The sequence below is a fragment of the Narcine bancroftii genome, chromosome 6 (assembly GCF_036971445.1).
Source record: "Narcine bancroftii isolate sNarBan1 chromosome 6, sNarBan1.hap1, whole genome shotgun sequence".
Taxonomy (NCBI): domain Eukaryota; kingdom Metazoa; phylum Chordata; class Chondrichthyes; order Torpediniformes; family Narcinidae; genus Narcine; species Narcine bancroftii.
Genome location: NC_091474.1, coordinates 77,725,749 through 77,745,243, shown reverse-complemented (window position 1 = coordinate 77,745,243; position 19,495 = coordinate 77,725,749). Strand labels below are relative to the sequence as shown.

The 19,495-nt window shown below is 40.7% G+C and overlaps 1 protein-coding gene across 4 annotated transcripts in view; it reads left to right on the top strand.

Moving 5' to 3' along the window:
- cdhr1a (cadherin-related family member 1a) overlaps positions 1-19,495 on the top strand; it is a 123,730-nt gene that overhangs the window by 27,423 nt on the left and 76,812 nt on the right. For 3 of the 4 annotated variants that reach the window (XM_069885438.1, XM_069885440.1, XM_069885441.1), the window contains exons 2-7: positions 7,666-7,815; positions 12,941-13,036; positions 14,128-14,273; positions 16,385-16,435; positions 17,497-17,586; positions 17,688-17,774. In XM_069885438.1, the coding sequence (XP_069741539.1) occupies positions 7,755-7,815; positions 12,941-13,036; positions 14,128-14,273; positions 16,385-16,435; positions 17,497-17,586; positions 17,688-17,774 (531 nt within the window). In that variant the 5' untranslated portion in view covers positions 7,666-7,754. The remainder of the gene's footprint in view (positions 1-7,665; positions 7,816-12,940; positions 13,037-14,127; positions 14,274-16,384; positions 16,436-17,496; positions 17,587-17,687; positions 17,775-19,495) is intronic. The other variant, XM_069885439.1, reaches the window with a different exon arrangement.

The following is a 19,495-nucleotide window of genomic DNA, read 5'->3' as shown; positions in this document are numbered from 1 at the left end:
TATTATTGGATTGACCTGCACAAATAAGTCAATTAGTAGAGATCCAATTTTCTCATATTTGCATTAAATGCAAAATGGTGGCCTACAGGTCACTCGAGGAAATCATGCTGACAAATTCCTTTGAAGTCTATGGTGAATACTTATTGGTTTTTCAGGCAGAATTTGCCCACTTATACCAAATATATCAGATTCAGAATCAGGTATATTGTCTTGAACATGTGTCATGAAATTTGTTGTTTTGTGGTGCCAAATTATGCTAAATTTACAATTTACAAGATTTTTAAAAAAAGAGTAACTCATTCAAAAAAGAGAAAGAGTGAGGTAGTGTCCATAGGTTCATTGTCTGTTCAGAAATCTGATGGCAGAGGGGAAGAAGCTGTTTTTGGAATGTTGATTGTATGTCTTCAGGCTCCTGAACCTCCTTCCTGATGGTAGCAATGAGATTAGGCCTGATGATTTCTTGAGGCACCGCCTGTTTTAAATACATCTTCTACAATGGTTCAAGCATTTCACTGAAGTGATTCAAAGATCTCAAATGGGCTTTTATAATGTGTATATTTTATATGAATATTTATTTATTGAAGGCTGAACTAAATGCTTAATGGTTATAAATATTGAACACAAACCAAACATTTATTTGTGAGTGGACGTTTATAGTTTTCTTGAATTTTGAATGACATTATGATATTTGGCATTTCATCCATCCTCAAAGTTATTGCCACAGTCCCTCTTATGCTTTTCCTGGGGTGTTCAGTATAAATGCTGACGTGAAAGAAAAGCAGATTAACGACCAGATGTCAGCAAGTTATCACCTTTATAAAGAGCATCAGAAAAAAAAATGGATTAGTTAGTTAGCAGTGTGTGATTTTCATCTGCAAATTATTATTCTATTTGAAAACATTTTAGATATATGGATCCTAATTTTATTTTGGCAGCTTTTAATGAGGGATGAACAAACTCCTGAAATTAAGCAGTGAGTTGATTAGAGAAATGTATCAGAAAAGACTTCTTCATTCGATAGTAAATGCTCAGTGGCGGACTGATCCAAGGGAGATGACCGAAGAAATTGAATCTGACTTCAGATTATGGTACTTTAAAATATGCCATAAATACCCAAGATTGGAATAGCGACACGGTTAACGTAGTGGTCAGCGCAACGCTATTACAGTGCCAGCAACCAAGGTTCGAATCCAGCGCTGTCTGTAAGGAGTTTGTATGTTTTCCCTGTGTCAGTGTGGGTTTCCTCCCACCCTTCAAAATGTACAGAATTTGTAGATTAATTTGGGCAATTGGGCGACACGGGTTAATGGGCTGGAAGGCCTGTTACCATGTTGTATGTCTAAAAACAAATTTTCATTTTGGGCGGGACTCAAAGTTCAATGTTCAGATTTATTGTCAGAGAACATACATATGGAATCCTGGGATTTTTTTTTCCTGCAGGCCGGGTAGAATTTCTACTTACCTATGACTATACACTGTACTCAAGAAGAAAGAAATGTATACAAAAAAGAGAAATGTAAACAAAGAAAGAAGAGCAAACAAAATGACTGCAATACAGAACATAAATATTCAATAAAAATAATGTCCAAAATAACAGTCCTTAAATGAGTTTGATGTTGAGGAGCCTGATGGTGGAGGGGGAGCAGCTGTTCATGAACCTGGTTGTGTGAGGCTTGTGGCACCTATACCTCTTTCCAGCGAGAACAGAGCATGTGCTGGGTGGTGTGGATCCTTGGTGCCGCCCCTCTGACGGCAGCGTTCCCTGTATATTTTCTTTTTTTCTTTTTTTTCTTTTTTATTTTTCACACCATAAATCGCATTAACCATGATACACATTTTTTCCTTTTCACACATATACGGTGCCATTTTCACCCCCCCCTCCCTCCTCCCATCCCACCCTCCCTACCTCCCCCCTCCCGTCCATTTAAGGTATAAAATCTAGGATACATTAAACCAGTCAGACAATGTTGTCATTCAATAAAAATACACCATAAATTCCACTGAGTCCATTCTTTTCATTTCCTTTTCCTTCCGTTAACTTAGGTAGTGATTGTCCCCGGTAGGTTTTCGCTATTGTGTTTAATGTAAGGCTCCCATATTTGTTCGAATATTTCAATATTATTTCTTAAACTATATGTTATTTTTTCTAATGGAATACATTTATTCATTTCTATATACCATTGTTGTATTTTCAAATTATCTTCCAATTTCCAGGTTGACATAATACATTTTTTTGCTACGTCTAGAGCTATCTTAACAAATCTTTTTTGTGCATCCTCCAAATCAATTCCAAATTCTTTGTTTTTTATGTTACTTAGGAGGAAGATCTCTGGATTCTTTGGTATATTGTTTTCTGTTATTTTATTTAATATCTGATTTAGATCTTCCCAAAATTTTTCTACTTTCTCACATGTCCAGATTGCATGAATTGTTGTTCCCATTTCTTTTTTACATCAAAAACATCTATCAGATACTGTTGGGTCCCATTTATTTAACTTTTGAGGTGTAATGTATAGCCTGTGTATCCAGTTATATTGTATCATACGTAACCTCGTATTTATTGTATTTCTCATCGTTCCAGAGCATAACTTCTCCCATGTTTCCTTTTTTATCTTTATATTTAAATCTTGTTCCCATTTTTGTTTAGTTTTACCATTTGTTTCCTCATTCTCCTTTTCTTGCAGTTTAATATACATATTTGTTATAAATCTTTTGATTATCATTGTATCTGTAATCACATATTCAAAGTTACTTCCCTCTGGCAAACTCAAACTGCTTCCTAATTTATCCTTCAAGTAGGATCTCAACTGCCAGCGCTGTATCTTGAGTTATATTGTATTTATCTTTCATTTGTTCAAAGGATAAGAATCTATTTCCTGAAAAACAATTTTCTATTCTTTTAATCCCTTTTTTCTCCCATTCTCTAAAGGAAAGGTTATCTATTGTAAAAGGGAGTAACTTGTTTTGCGTCAATATTAGTTTTGGCAATTGATAATTTGTTTTATTTCTTTCTACATGAATCTTCTTCCAAATATTGAGGAGATGATGTAATACTGGAGAACTTCTATGTTGTACCAATTTTTCATCCCATTTATATAATATGTGTTCAGGTATCTTTTCCCCTATTTTATCTAATTCTAACCTAGTCCAATCTGGCTTTTCCATTGTTTGATAAAAATCTGATAGGTATCTTAATTGTGCGGTTCTGTAATAATTTTTAAAGTTTGGCAGTTGTAAGCCTCCTTGTTTATACCATTCTGTTAATTTATCTAGTGCTATCCTCGGTTTCCCCCCTTTCCATAAAAATTTCCTTATTATTTTCTTTAACTCCTTGAAGAATTTCTCTGTCAGTTGTATTGGCAATGCCTGAAATAGGTATAATATCCTTGGAAAAATGTTCATTTTAATACAGTTTATCCTTCCTATTAGTGTTAGTGGTAAATCTTTCCAATGCTCTAAATCATCCTGTAATTTTTTCATTAGTGGATAATAATTGAGTTTATATAGTTGGCCGAGATTTTTGTTTATTTGTACACCTAGGTATCTTATTGCTTGCATTTGCCATCTAAATGGTGATTCCTTCTTAAATTTTGAGAAATCCGCATTATTCATAGGCATTGCTTCACTTTTATTTACGTTGTTCTTGTAACCCGACACTTCTCCATATTCCTTCAATTTCTTATATAATTCTTTTATTGATAGTTCTGGTTCTGTTAAGTATACTATAACATCATCCGCAAATAAACTGATTTTATATTCCTTGTCTTTTATTTTTATCCATTTTATATTATTTTCTGTTCTTATCAATTCTGCTAGTGGTTCTATAGCTAACGCAAACAATAAAGGTGATAGTGGGCATCCCTGCCGTGTTGACCTGCTTAAGTTAAATTGCTTTGATACATGTCCATTTACTGTCACTTTCGCTAATGGTCCCTTATATAATGCTTTAATCCAATTAATATACTTCTCCGGTAAACTGAATTTTTGCAATACTTTGAACAAATAATTCCATTCTACTCTGTCAAAGGCCTTCTCTGCGTCTAAAGCAACTGCTACTGTTGGTGCTTTATTCCCCTCTACTGCATGAATTAAGTTAATAAATTTACAAATATTGTCTGTTGTGCGTCTTTTTTTGATAAATCCAGTTTGGTCTAGATTTACCATTTTCGGTACATACTCTGCTAATCTGTTTGCTAATAGTTTAGCTATTATCTTATAATCTGTGTTAAGTAAAGATATTGGTCTATATGACGCTGGTGTGAGTGGATCTTTCCCTTGCTTTAGTATTACTGTAATTATTGCTGTTTTACATGAATCTGGTAAGCTTTGTGTTTTATCAATCTGGTTGATTACTTCCAGGAGGGGCGGAATTAATAAGTCTTTAAATGTTTTATAAAATTCTATTGGGAATCCATCCTCTCCTGGTGTCTTATTATTTGGTAATTTTTTTATTATCTCTTGTATTTCTACTATTCCAAATGGCTCTGTTAATTTATTTTGTTCCTCTATTTGTAGTTTTTGTAGTTCAATTTTAGTTAGAAATTCATCTATTTTCCCTTCTTTCCCTTCGTTTTCAGTTCGGTATAATTGTTCATAGAATTCTCTAAAGTTTTCCTTAATTTCTTTTGGATTATATGTAATTTGTTTGTCTTTTTTCCTTGATGCCAATACCATTTTCTTAGCTTGTTCTGTCTTAAGCTGCCTTGCTAGGATTTTGTGCGTTTTTTCACCTAGTTCATAATATTTCTGTTTTGTCTTCATTATATTCTTCTCCACCTTATATGTTTGTAGTGTTTCATATTTTATTTTTTTATCCGCCAATTCTCTTCTTTTAGTTGTATCTTCCTTCATTGCTAATTCTTTTTCTATATTTACTATTTCCCTTTCCAACTGCTCTGTTTCCTGATTATAGTCCTTCTTCATCTTGGTTACATAACTTATCATTTGCCCTCTAATGAATGCTTTCATTGCATCCCATAGTATAAACTTATCTTTCACTGATTTCGTATTTATTTCAAAATACATTTTAATTTGTTTTTCAATAAATTCTCTAAAATCCTGCCTTTTAAGTAACATGGGGTTTAATCTCCATCTATACATTCTTGGAGGGATGTCCTCTAACTTTACTGTCAATATTAAGGGTGAATGGTCCGATAGTATTCTAGCTTTATATTCTGTTTTTTTTACTCTATCTTGCATACGAGCTGATAACAAAAATAGGTCTATTCTTGAGTATGTTTTATGTCTAGCCGAGTAATATGAATACTCCTTTTTCTTTGGGTGTTGTTTCCTCCATATATCCAAAAGTTGCATTTCTTCCATCGATTTAATTATAAATTTGGTTACTTTGTTCTTTCTGTTAATTTTTTTCCCAGTTTTGTCCATATTTGAATCCAAATTCAGGTTGAAATCCCCTCCTATTAATATGTTCCCTTGCATATCTGCTATCTTCAAAAAGATATCTTGCATAAACTTTTGATCTTCTTCGTTAGGTGAATATACATTGAGTAGATTCCAAAACTCCGAATATATCTGACATTTTATCATTACATATCTCCCTGCTGGATCTATTATTTCCTCTTCTATTTTAAATGGCACATTTTTACTAATTAATATAGCTACTCCTCTTGCTTTTGAATTATACGATGCTGCTGTTACGTGTCTTACCCAATCTCTCTTTAATTTCTTGTGCTCCAATTCAGTTAAATGTGTTTCTTGCACAAATGCTATATCAATTTTTTCTTTTTTCAGTAAATTTAGCAGTTTCTTCCTTTTAATTTGGTTATGTATTCCATTAATATTTAAAGTCATATAGTTCAACGTAGCCATTTTATACTTTGTTTATCTTCCCTTTCCGTTTCTCCATCATTACCTTTCTTTCTTATCCATTTCTGTTTTCTTGTTTTGAACCCTTTATAAGACAACATTCCTAAAACATCAAACATTTTCCTTATTCTCCTATTTAAAACTTCTTTAGCCCCAATCCCCCCTTCCCCTCCTGAGTTGTCCTTTATCCCTTGTCGGACAACCACATCTCCCCTCTCCATTTGGATTTGCGAATTCACTCGCAAGCATCAGCTGATTTTGCAGTGACCGTAACTCCTCCCCCCCAGCCCTCCCCAGAAAAGATTTCACTTTTCATATGTAACAAAGGTCACTCTTTTAATTCCCTCCTTATTCCCTCTATTCCATTTCCTTCCCTTATTAATTCTTGTCTATACTATCTATATTTTCCTCTAAATACAGATACATTCATGTATGCACATTATACATATACACACATATACCTCTTTACCCACATACATATAAATCGTGATCATTTTTACTCTTATTACATGTCTTCATCTCTCTGTTTGTTTTGTAGTTGTTCTGCAAATTTCCTTGCTTCCTCTGGATCTGAGAATAGTTTTTTTCCATAAGATCGTTTTCGATGTATTGAACTCCTTCCCCCTGTATATTTTCTTGATGACTGCAACTATCCTAGAAATTATAACAATGTCGCAATAAACTGCCAATTATTTCAAGATTTCAGTGACCCCCTACCCCTTAAAAATATGGTCACCTCTCTCGAGTGCCCTGTCCAGCTGGAACACAGTGATGAACAGTTGCTGCAGAGAAATATATTGGAGGTCAATCCATAGGACCATAAGGCAGCAGAGAGGACCACTGGAGTCTCCCTCACCCCCACTCAAGATGATATACTGGGATCATTGTCTGAAGAGGGCATGCAAAATCGTTGATGACCCCTTCCTCCCTGCACACAACATCTTTCAGCTACTCCCGTAGGGAACAACATCCAGGAGGATCAGAACCAGCACCAACAGTCTGAGAAACAGCTTCTTCCCATGGGCAGTGAGAATGCTGAATTAACTGCTCATACAAACCCTCTGAGACTCTACTATTTATTAACAATATTTATTTATTTTTATAAAGTATACAATATTTATTTATTCTTTATGTGTGTATGTTTGTTTCCATGTTTTGCACTGAGAACCGATGGCACAGACTGGAAGGGTCGAATGGGCTGTTTTCTGCACTGTAGGTTCTAACCGGAGAATCCTGTTTCATCAGGTTATACTTGTACAGTCAGATGACAATAAATTTGTTATTCTGCCCTGATCCCATTTTTTTCTTCCCCCAAATTCTGACCCTCATCTGCACATGAGAGACAATTTATAGTGTCCACTTATTATGTCCAATTTACCTACGAATCCCTGAGACGAAAGTGGAGAAATGAGAGGAAACCCTTGCCTTCACAGGGAAGAGCATGCAAACTCCACACAGAGATAACAGAAGGTGTGGAGGTCTGGATTGAATAAGGGTCACAGGGGCAATGAGTCAGGAGGTCTGCTGCCTTTGCCATGGTGCTGCCTTCCATCATTACTATATTTTTAAATCCATATTAATAGCTTAACAAAGTTCACGTGAGAAAATTCAGCAAGGCTACGGATTCTAAAAGCCCATTGTGCTGAGATGATAATGTGGTGAACCAAAGCATTTATTTAGGTTTATTGAAAAATGGAAAACATTCCTAATCACATTAATGCAAGATTTAAGTGTTGTCAGTTGTGTGATGGATTTACCCAAGACAACAGCTTCTCGTCTGCTCTGAACAATGAGTCATCCGATTAAAATCTTAGCTGCTGGTTTTGCATCTGTCCAAAGGCTGATTCAGTGCACGGGCCATCAGAATGCTCCCTCCGGAATAAAATCAAGATTATTTTCAATGAAATCAGCCCCGCTGATGTGCTATAATGAAGCATGTGGAGATTTGCTACAATTCCATCCTCTTCACTTTGACATACACCTCTCTTGGTAAGTGTGTGTTTCCTAGATATTTAAAAATGCCTCTCAGAATGACCAATACAGTGTAATCCACAATAATCCTTGGGATAATTATTGAGTGTGTCATCCAAACGACTTCCATAATATCATAATATTAACTAATAATAATATCAACCGGGAAATTTCTTGAGCATTGAATGTGATTTTATTTTTGGAATCTGGTATTGTGATGTCTTCTTATCATGTTGAACGAAACCATTTTTTCCTCGTTACATTTGCATTCATTCTTGCGTGAGAAAACCATGAAACATTTTTATTATTATGCTGTTCTAGCTAACTAGTTCTTCAATATATATAGTGTGAAACTCGTCCAGGATAGCCTAAAGGTAAACTTGTAGGTGGTGAAGAAGGCAAATGAAATGCTGGCATTCATTTCGAGGCAGTAGTGAGACTTCATTTGGAGTATCACGAGCCATTTTGAGCTCTTCATTATAAGAAAGAATGTGTTGACATTGGAGAGGGTTCACAAGGATGATTCTGGGAATGAAAGGGTTATACGAGGAGCATTTGACAGCTCTTGCCCTGTACTCAATGGAATTTAAGAGAATGGGAGGTGATCTGACATAAACATATTGAATGTTGAAAGACGTCAACAGAGTAGATGTAGAAAGGTTGTTTCCCATGGTGGGAAAGTCACAGGGAGGGCAACCGTTTGATTTTTAATTTAGACATTCTTTTCTTTTCTTTGGCTTGGCTTCACGGGCGAAGATTTATGGAGGGGGTAAATGTCCACGTCAGCTGCAGGCTCGTTTGTGGCTGACAAGTCCGATGTGGGACAGGCAGACACGGTTGCAGCGGTTGCAGGGGAAAATTGGTGGGTTGGGGTTGGGTGTTGGGTTTTTCTTCCTTTGCCTTTTGTCAGTGAGGTGGGCTCTGCGGTCTTCTTCAAAGGAGGTTGCTGCCCGCCAAACTGTGAGGCGCCAAGATGCACGGTTTGAGGCAATATCAGCCCACTGGCGGTGGTCAATGTGGCAGGCACCAAGAGATTTCTTTAGGCAGTCCTTGTACCTTTTCTTTGGTGCACCTCTGTCACGGTGGCCAGTGGAGAGCTCACCATATAACACGATCTTGGGAAGGCGATGGCCCTCCATTCTGGAGACGTGACCCACCCAGCGCAGCTGGATCTTCAGCAGCGTGGACTCGATGCTGTCAACCTCTGCCATCTCGAGTACTTCGACGTTAGGGATGAAAGCGCTCCAATGAATGTTGAGGATGGAGCGGAGACAACGCTGGTGGAAGCGTTCTAGGAGCCGTAGGTGATGCCGGTAGAGGACCCATGATTCGGAGCCGAACAGGAGTGTGGGTATGACAACGGCTCTGTATACGCTTATCTTTGTGAGGTTTTTCAGTTGGTTGTTTTTCCAGACTCTTTTGTGTAGTCTTCCAAAGGTGCTATTTGCCTTGGCGAGTCTGTTGTCTATCTCGTTGTCGATCCTTGCATCTGATGAAATGGTGCAGCCGAGATAGGTAAACTGGTTGACCGTTTTGAGTTTTGTGTGCCCGATGGAGATGTGGGGGGGCTGGTAGTCATGGTGGGGAGCTGGCTGATGGAGGACCTCCGTTTTCTTCAGGCTGACTTCCAGGCCAAACATTTTGGCAGTTTACGCAAAACAGGACATCAAGCGCTGAAGAGCTGGCTCTGAATGGGCAACTAAAGCGGCATCGTCTGCAAAGAGTAGTTCACGGACAAGTTCCTCTTGTGTCTTGGTGTGAGCTTGCAGGCGCCTCAGATTGAAGAGTCTGCCATCCGTGCGGTACCGGATGTAAACAGCGTCTTCATTGTTGAGGTCTTTCATGGCTTGGTTCAGCATCATACTGAAGAAGATTGAAAAGAGGGTTGGTGCGAGAACACAGCCTTGCTTCACACCATTGTTAATGGAGAAGGGTTCAGAGAGCTCATTGCTGTATCTGACCCGACCTTGTTGGTTTTCATGCAGTTGGATAACCATGTTGAGGAACTTCGGGGGGCATCCGATGCGCTCTAGTATTTGCCAAAGCCCTTTCCTGCTCACGGTGTCGAAGGCTTTGGTGAGGTCAACAAAGGTGATGTAGAGTCCTTTGTTTTGTTCTCTGCATTTTCTTGGAGCTGTCAGTAGTTCTTCTGTTTGCGCGAAAGCCGCACTGTGATTCTGGGAGAATATTCTCGGCGACACTAGGTATTATTCTATTTAGGAGAATCCTAGCGAAGATTTTGGCTGCAATGGAGAGCAGCGTGATTCCCCTGTAGTTTGAGCAGTCTGATTCCTCGCCTTTGTTTTTGTACAGGGTGATGATGATGGCATCATGAAAGTTCTGAGGCAGTTTTCCTTGGTCCCAACAAAGCTTGAAAAACTCATGCAGTTTGACATGCAGAGTTTTGCCGCCAGCCTTCCAGAGCTCTGGGGGGGATTCCATCCATACCTGCTGCTTTGTCACTTTTCAGTTGTTCGATTGCCTTATATGTCTCATCCTGGGTGAGGACCTCATCCAGCTCTAGCCTTAGGGACTGTTGAGGGAGCTGGAGCAGGGCGGAATCTTGGACTGAGCGGTTGGCACTGAAAAGAGATTGGAAGTGTTCTGACCATCGATTGAGGATGGAGATCTTGTCGCTGAGGAGGACTTTGCCGTCTGAGCTGCGCAGCGTGCTTTGGACTTGGGGTGAGGGGCCGTACACAGCCTTTAGAGCCTCATAGAAACCCCTGAAGTCGCCAATGTCCGCGCTGAGCTGGGTTCGCTTGGCGAGGCTAGTCCACCACTCATTTTGGATCTCCCGGAGTTTGCGCTGAAGATGGCTGCATGCGCGACGGAAGGCTTGTTTCTTCTCTGGACAGGACGGCTTTGTAAGGTGAGCCTGGTGGGCAGCTCGCTTCTTTGCCAGCAGCTCCTGGATTTCCTGGCTGTTTTCGTCGAACCAGTCCTTGTTTTTCCTGGAGGAGAAGCCCAGTACCTCTTCAGTGGATTGCAGTATGGTAGTCTTCAGCTGATCCCAGAGGGTTTCAGGGGACCGGTCCTTGAGGCGGATTGCATCGTCGAGCTTTGCTTTGAGGTTTGCCTGGAAGTTTCCTCTCACTTCGTCTGACTGCAGGTTTCCAACATTGAAGCTCTTTCTGGGGGCTTTACTGTTCCTGGGCTTTGGCTTGAAGTGAAGGTTGAGCTTGCAGCGAACCAGCTGGTGGTCAGTGTGGCATTCCGCGCTGGGCATGACCCTCGTGTGGAGCACATTTCGTTTGTCACTTTCTCGCACCAGGATGTAGTCCAGGAGGTGCCAGTGTTTGGATCGGGGATGCATCCAGGTGGTCTTCAGGCTGTCCCTCTGCTGAAAAAGGGTGTTTGTAATGACAAGTCGCTGTTCTGCGCAGAGCTCCAACAGGAGGCACCCATTGTCATTGCATTTGCCGACGCCATGCTTGCCCAGGATTCCTGGCCTGGTTTCTGAGCCTTTGCCGACGTGAGCGTTGAAGTCGCCAAGGATGACAACCTTGTCGGCTGTAGGGGTGCGTTGGATGAGGTTGCGCAGGTCAGTGTAGAACTTGTCCTTTTCTGCTGGTTCCGCCTGGAGGGTTGGAGCATAGACACTGATGTGGGTGATGCGACGCTTGTTTTGAAGGGGGTGTCGCATTGACATGATTCGGTCCGAGTGGCCTGTCAGAAGGTTTTCGAGTTTGGAGGCAATGGAGTTCTTGACCATGAAGCCTACACCAGATAGGCGTCGTTCATCCAAAGGCTTGCCAGACCAGTAGAGTGTGTAGCCCGCGCCGCGTTCTTGGAGGCTGCCTACATCTGCCAGGCGGACTTCACTGAGAGCGGCTATGTCGATGTCAAGTCTGAGGAGTTCATGTGCAATGAGGGCAGACCGACGTTCAGGTCGGTGGCTGTCAGCCTTGTCTAGCATGGTTCTGATGTTCCAGCATGCTAGCTTGAGTTTGTGAGCATCTTTTGAGGGGGATGACTTGGAGGGGGAGGACGTGGAGGGGGAGGACGTGGAGGGGGAGGACGTGGAGGGGGAGGACGTGGACCTGTCCTCGGGCCTGCGCTAAGGAGCTTTTAGGTGGAGTGCAGTGTGCGCAGTACTGGCCCCACCCTTTACACCCATGGTTCGTGTGCCGTGGCCAAGCAAGCTGGGACGTGGCAGCGAGGTCCTTGGGTTGTAGGTTTTATATCGGAGTGGCCTTCTCCTATGCAAGTTTCTTACCCGGGCTGGAGGGGTCTGCCTCCCCTCCTAGGTCGTTCCATACTGCCCGGACCGGGGCCGAGGCCGCCGCTGCTCTCCCTGTGCCCTGACTGGAGCCGCCACCTCCAACTCTCTGCCCGGACCGGGGCCTCCGCCTGCCTCACTCGACCGAGGCCGGGGCCGCCTCCCCCTTGCTCAGTAATAGGCCATTTCAGCCCATGAGTACGTACTGGGATGTAGGTTAATTGGACGGCATGGACTTGTGGGCCAAAATGGTCTGTAACCGTGCTGTATGTCTAAGTTAAAAATTAAAACTTTGGACACTCCTGAGACAAGAGGGCACAACATCAGAACTGAAGGTGGTCCGCTTAGAGCCGAGATGTGGAGTTATTTCTTTAACCAGCGGGTGATAAATCTGTGGAATTTGTTGCCATAAGCAATTGTGGAGGCCAGGTTATTGGGTATATTTAAGAGAGAGATTGATAGGCCAGGGCATTAAAGGTTAGGGGGAGAAGGCCAGGCAGTGGGGCTGAGTGTGTAAATGGATCAGCTCATGATTAACTAGCAGAGCAAATTTGATGGGCTGAATAACCTATTTCAACTTTACATAATCTTTTCAGAGGATTGAGGCCTGACAAAAAGCTTCTCCCCACAGGCAACAAGCTGAATGACTGCTGAACTCCCTGTCACTATACTACTTACTAATAATATTTTTAATATATGTATATAAGACATGTATATAGGTTCTGTGTTCATGTATTGTTTGTCTGTGTGTTATGTCTATTTGTGTCTGTGTGTTTGCACTGTGGAAGGAGAACACTGTTTCATTAGGTGGTACTGTTACAATTGCATGATAAATTAATGTGTTAAGTTGTTTTCAGAGTCCCCAAAGCTTGTGTTTCGTTTGGAGATTACTTAGTTAACACGATTCTGAATTTCTCCTAGTTCAAGCAGATTATGCTCCGTATTTCTACGACAATGCACTGGACAGCACCAATGGGAACATGGCCATGCTGAGCATTCCTGAAGACACACCCATTGGTAGGTGATAGAAATACTTCTAGGGGCTCAGTGGTATGTTTTGCAATGCTTGATCCTCTTTGTCAGGAGTTTGAGATGAAAGTGTGGTTGATCCATAACTCTTCCACTTTTCTGGGCATGAAGTACAGTGGTGGGAAAATGGGAATGATGCAATGACCTGTCATCCCATATAATGGCAGCAAATATTCCAGAGCAGCCCATAGAGGGCTTTGAGCTTTTGTAATTATAGAAGGGATTTTATGGCTTGGATTTAATGCAACATTGATTGAATACCAGGAAGAATGTTTATCTCAATTAAGATGTACAGTTCGAAATTGGATCCTTCAGCCCTACTTATCAATGCTGACCAAGGTCCCATCCTGAGCTGGGCTCAATTGCTTGCAATTGGCCCACATCCCTCTAAACCTTTCCTATTATCTATGTTCTTGCCAGAATGTCTTTTAAATGTAATTATGCCAAATTCTACTACTTCCTCTGCCACTATCCCACTATCCTCTGTGTGACACCCCAGACCCCCTGTAAATTTTACCCCCCCCCCCCCTCACCTTATAACCAAGCCCTCTAGTTTTAGACTCCCCTGTCCAGGAGGAAAAGACTGTGACCATCCACCTTAACTATGCCCCACATGATTTTATAAATCTCTACAAGGTCAATACCCCTCAGCCATCTTCATTCCAGGGAAATCTCTTTAATCCTATCTGGTCTCTTTCTATAACTCAGGCCTTCCAGTCCTGGCAACACCCTTGGGAAACTTTTCTATGTCTTCTCCAGTTGAATCACGTCCTTCCTATGGTATTATAACCATAGATGAACACAATACACCAACATCCTAAATGTCCCAACTCATGTACTTAATGTCCTGTCAAATGAAGTCATACATGCCATTTTCTTTCTTCATTTTTGTACTCCTACATCCCTGTTATTTACTGGGTAAGTCTTGCTTTGGTTTAACTTTCCAAAATGAAGAGAGAATTAATAAGATTGGCCTAAGGTCAGTAAATAAGAAGAATGTGGGCAATGATGGGCACGTTGTTTTTGGTAATGCCTTCCTGATGATATAAACTCACGATTTTGGATCCCCCCCACCTTAGGATCCCATCTGTACACTTTAAATGGCACAGACCTGGAGGGAACTTCTGTCACATATGGCATGACATTTGAACCAGGGTCAAAAAACTATTTCGCAGTGGATCCACAGTCTGGAAATGTCACTTTGGTGGAAGAGCTTGACAGAGAGGTACGCCTGCTCGATCTTTCATTTACGGTGATTGCTCGAATTTAATCAAAACGCTGAACAAGCAAAGAGGCTATTTGGCCCATTATGCCTTTACTAGTCACTTAAAATTGGATTTTCCTCATTTTGGGGATTGTCATGAATTTTTGCACATCTCATCTTCAAAGGATCATGGAAGTAATTTTTGAATAGATAAATGGTAAGCAATGGGGCAAAATATTGTTGAGAGAATGAAGGTTATAATTAGATCAGATGTAATTTTAGACATATAGCATGATAACAGGCCTTTCCATGCCATGAGCCTGTGCCGCCCAATTACACCCAATTAACCTACAATCAAAACTTACCGGGGGTGTAGATTAATTGGGTGTAAATTGGGCGGCATGGGTTCAAGGTTCGAAATCGCCGGTTACCGTACTGTATGTCTAAATGAAAGAAAATTTAAACCATGGCATGTTTTAAATGGTGGGAGGAAACTGGAGCCCCTGGGAAAAACCCATGCAGACATGGGGAGAAAGTACAAACTCCTTACAGCCAGCACCGGATTAGAACCCCAGTTGCTTGAGCTGCAACAGCATGGCTCTAACCACTCCACTAACCTCGCCGCCCATTCCTCTACCACCTTATTAAATGGTGGAGATGGATCGACGAACCATGTAGCCAACTCCTGCTCCTAATGCTTCTTTCTCTTCTGCCCCCCCCCCATCTATATCTCTGACCTATTAGCTTGTGCTCCTCCCCCTTCCCTTTCCTGCTCGCGCCCCCTCTCCTTTTTATTCAGGGACCTGCTTCTTTGTCGACATTCCTGACGAAGGGCTCAGGCCAGAAACATCGACAGCCTTTGACTACCCATTAATGCCACATGACCTGCCGAGTTTCTCCAGCTCTAGATCCCAGAATCTGTAGATTTCTTGTTTCTCCTTCTTTGGTATATTCCCACACTACTTCCCCATTCTACCCAACCTTAACCATAACCTACTCCAGCACCACTAAAAGATCTGTCTGCACTATTGAAATATTCTGTTTCTTTCTTGTACAAACTGTAACTGTGAATATCTATGCTTTTCTATTTATTATCTCTTTTTCTGTCTCATGTTGAATAATGAAAATTATAACTTATGCCCGTGTAATTGGTTTTTCTTATGTACATGTATGACAGCAACAAGTAAGAATTATTGCAGTCAGACAGGGACAGTTAGCATAGTGTTTAGCGCAATGTTGCCACAGCTCCAGCGACTGGGGTTCAAATCCAGTGCTGTCTGTAAGGAGTTTGTACACTCTCCCTGTGACCTGTGTGGGTTTCCTCCAGGTGCTCCGGTTTCCTCTAAAAACATCTAGGGGTTGTAGGTTAATTTGGGTTTAATTGGGCTTCTGTAAATAAAATCTTAAAAATTTAAATTTAACATTTTGGTGCATCTGTACATTTTACTGATGTAAATGACAATAGATTTTCATTTCATCCGGAGGTCCCATTACGATGATCTACCACATCAGAGAGACTTGGTGCAGACTGGGAGATCTCTTCGATGAGAACCTTCACAATCTCCCAGTGGGCACCCATTTCAATTTCCCTCTCCATTCCCTTGCTGACCTGTCTGTCCGTGGTCTCACAGACTACCAGACTGAGACCACCTGCAAATTGGAGGAACAGCACCTCATCGTTCCTCTGGGCACCCTCCAACTGGATGGCATTAATGTTGCCTACTCTGGTTTCCATCAGCCCCCCTACCCCATCTATCCTTATTTCTTTCTTCCAACTCTTTCCTTTCCTTCGGTCTCCTTTCCTCCAGCTCTGCATTCATAGAGCCACCCCCTCTCCCCTATCAATTCTCTCTTTTCCTTTCCAACCCTCCCCATATCAAATTAACACTTTTCCTGTGGGTTTGTGCTCTGTCCTTTCTCCCCCAGCCTGCCCACTTTTTACTTATACCTTGAAGGAGGGGCTCGGACCTGAAATATCAGTAATATATCTTTGCCTCCTCTGGACGCTGTGAGATCTGCTGAGTTCCTGCCAGCATTTCTGGGCTTTTACTGCAGTCCCAGCGACTGCAGACTTTCATCTCATCATCATTCATATGTGGCTTTGACTGGTAATATTTAACTTTTTTTTTCAGAAAGAAGATGAAATTGAGGTCTTGGTCAGTATTTCTGATGGCATGAATAAAGTAAGATTTGTGACATTTATAAAAGTGAACAATTTCTGACAGAAAATATAAGAAATGAAAATAAGAATCAGTATATATAGCTCCTTGAACCTGTTACACTGTTCAATAAGAATCACACAGCACAAAAATAGGCCCTTTGACACACAATGTCTACACATACAGTTTTACGTCCATGTATACTAATTTCATTTACCTGTATTATAGCATAGGAACATGCCCTAAGGCTCAAGATCTCTGTGCTGTACATAATGTCAAATTAAAATAAATCTCTTCAGCCTGCAGATGATTCATTTCTCCATTCCCTGCACACTTATACCCATACCTTAATTGCTGAGATCAATATTTGCTTCCACCATTACCTCTGGTTCCAAGAACCTGTCTGCGTAAAAGATTTATCCTGCAATTCTCCTCTAAACATCCCTCCCCTTGTCTTCAATGTCCGCCCTCCAGTATTTTGCATTCTTAACCTTGTCATCAACTTGCACTGCCACCTTCGAGGATTTTTGGACTTGAACATCCAAGTTCCTCTGAGTCTCAGTATTCCCTGAGTCTTTATCATTCATGATAATTGTCCTGGCCTCATTAGTACTCCCAAAATGCATCCAGTTCTCAGCTCATTTCACCAAAAACATCAATATCACCGTGCAGCCTAAGACCACCCTCTACCTTATCAACAATTCCACCAATCTTTGTGTCATCTGCAAGTTTATCTACACATGTTCATTCTCTGAATACATTTAGCAAATATTTTTCCTTTGTAATTTGGAATTCATTACATTCTATCTCTCTTTATTCATTTAGTAGTGATTGTCCGGAATCTCCAATTGAAAAGCACCGCACACTGTCCCCTGTTTAACTGTATCGTTTCATTTCTCAACTCATAGTAGTTCAATAAAATTCATGGGATCATTGAGTCTCTTTATTGATGAAGGGTTCATGATTATAATCATTTTACTCAAAATAATTGCCACTGATTAATGATTTTTAGTGAATATATTGTACAGAGTTTGTAGTATCTTTTAATTCTAACATTCTTTCTAAATAAGCCTTTATTCTTGAAGGTTGTTGAAAAGGTTCGAATACTTGTCACGGACGCCAATGATGAAAGCCCAGAGTTCATTAAAACACCTTACATCATCAATGTCCTCGAGGTGTGTTGGTTTTGAAGTTTGAATTCCTCATTTAGTAAAGGAGGAGTACTTATTGCAAAAGCCCTTGACAAATAATATTTCTTTGTTCTTGGATTGGATAGAACACACCATCCGGTGCAAGTATCTTCAAAGTCTATGCAGTGGACAAAGATAATGGATCTGGAGGTAGTGTCACCTACTTTCTGCAGGTTGGTCTTTCTAACAACTGCTTAGTTCACCTGAGGGCATAGGATATAACTAGCACTTTGGACTTCCTTTCCATTTCAACACATCAAGAGCAAAACTTCGGATATTTGGAGAAATTTTATCACGGTGATGGTGCAAAATGGGATTCTTTGATGATCCTTTAACATAAGATTAATATTGGGAAGCATGGTTAGTGTAGCGGTCAGCACAACGCAGCTATGGCACCAGCATCCAGGGTTTGAATCCAGTGCTGTCTGTAAGGAGTTTGTACATTCTCCCCCATGTCTGCATGGGTTTCCTCTGGGGACTCTGGTTTCCTCCCAAAAATGTATGGAGTTGTAGGTTAATTGGGGTATTTGGGCACACGAGCTCATGGACTGGAAAGGCCTGTTACCATGCTGGATGTTTAAATTTAAATTAAATTTTAAAAAAAATAGAAGGAGGCCAACCTGATCAGAATCCTCACTGTTATTTTCAGTATCTCTCCCTCAGGTGGATGTCTCAAATGGCTAAATTTAAAAAAAAAAATTCCATAGTATAACAGTTAACAAGTTTGTGATAGGTCTTCAGTTCCAGTGTGGGCAGAAAGATTTATTTAGCAGATGAGACAGTGGTGCAGCTTGTCGAACTGCTGCCACGAGCTCCTAGGTACATGCTTTGCATGTCGTATTTACACATTCTCCCTGCGATTGCACATTATTCCAATTACTGCGATTCCTCCCTCATACCAACGTTGTTACTAGCACCATTGATTGGAAGGTGGAGAAAATTTAAAAATGAAATTGGTATCAATGATACCAATGATGATTGGTTCAGACCTCAGGGGCAGAGGGGCCTTTTTCTATGCTGTGTGACTCAGTGATGTTTTACCAGTCTCATCTCGCTTTCTAGGAAGTTCAATTAAGAGAATTTTGGGGGGAATGGAGAGCAGGTTCCTTATTGAGAACTAAGATTATTGTTTATATCCAAGCCAATGAACAGTTCAGTTGCATTTTTAATAAAGGAAATCTGGCCAAACTCCCACATCAAGATAACATGATAATGATGTTTTTTTTAGAGATTTGAATTTAGATATACAGCACAGTTACTGGCTTGTGCAGCCAAAATACACCAATTAAACTACAACCCCTGTATTTTTTTTAAGGGGGGAGGAAACCAGAGCGCCCGGAGGAGACCCATGCAGACCCAAGAAGATCATACAAACTCCTTACAGACAGTGCCTAATTAGAAACTGGGTCACAGGTGTTGTAATGGCGTTGTGCTAATCGCTACGTTAATCATGCCTCTATTCCATTCTTGGATGTTTACGGCATGTTTCGATATACAAGAATCTTATAACCTAATGCGCTCACTGTGCTGCCTTGGCGTTGATGTTTATCCCCTGGATGTTGATGAATTAAGGATAACTTTGCTTTATTCAAAATAACATTGGAATTTCTTTCATGTTTACGTAAATGGACGTGTAGGATCCCATCTTAATATCTTCATCAAAAAACATTTTAAATTTAACAATTTTGTTTCCTCTAATAAAAAATAAAAAAAAATAAACAAGAGGACTGAAATAGGAAATAAAACCAGAAAATGCTAATGGTGTGCAACAGATCAGACATTGTCTGTGAAAGATAAACAAAGTAAACTTTTCAGGCGACCTGAAATGTTACGGATACTATGGATGATGTGACCTGAAGGGTCATCTCCATTTCTCTCAACAGATGCTGTCTGA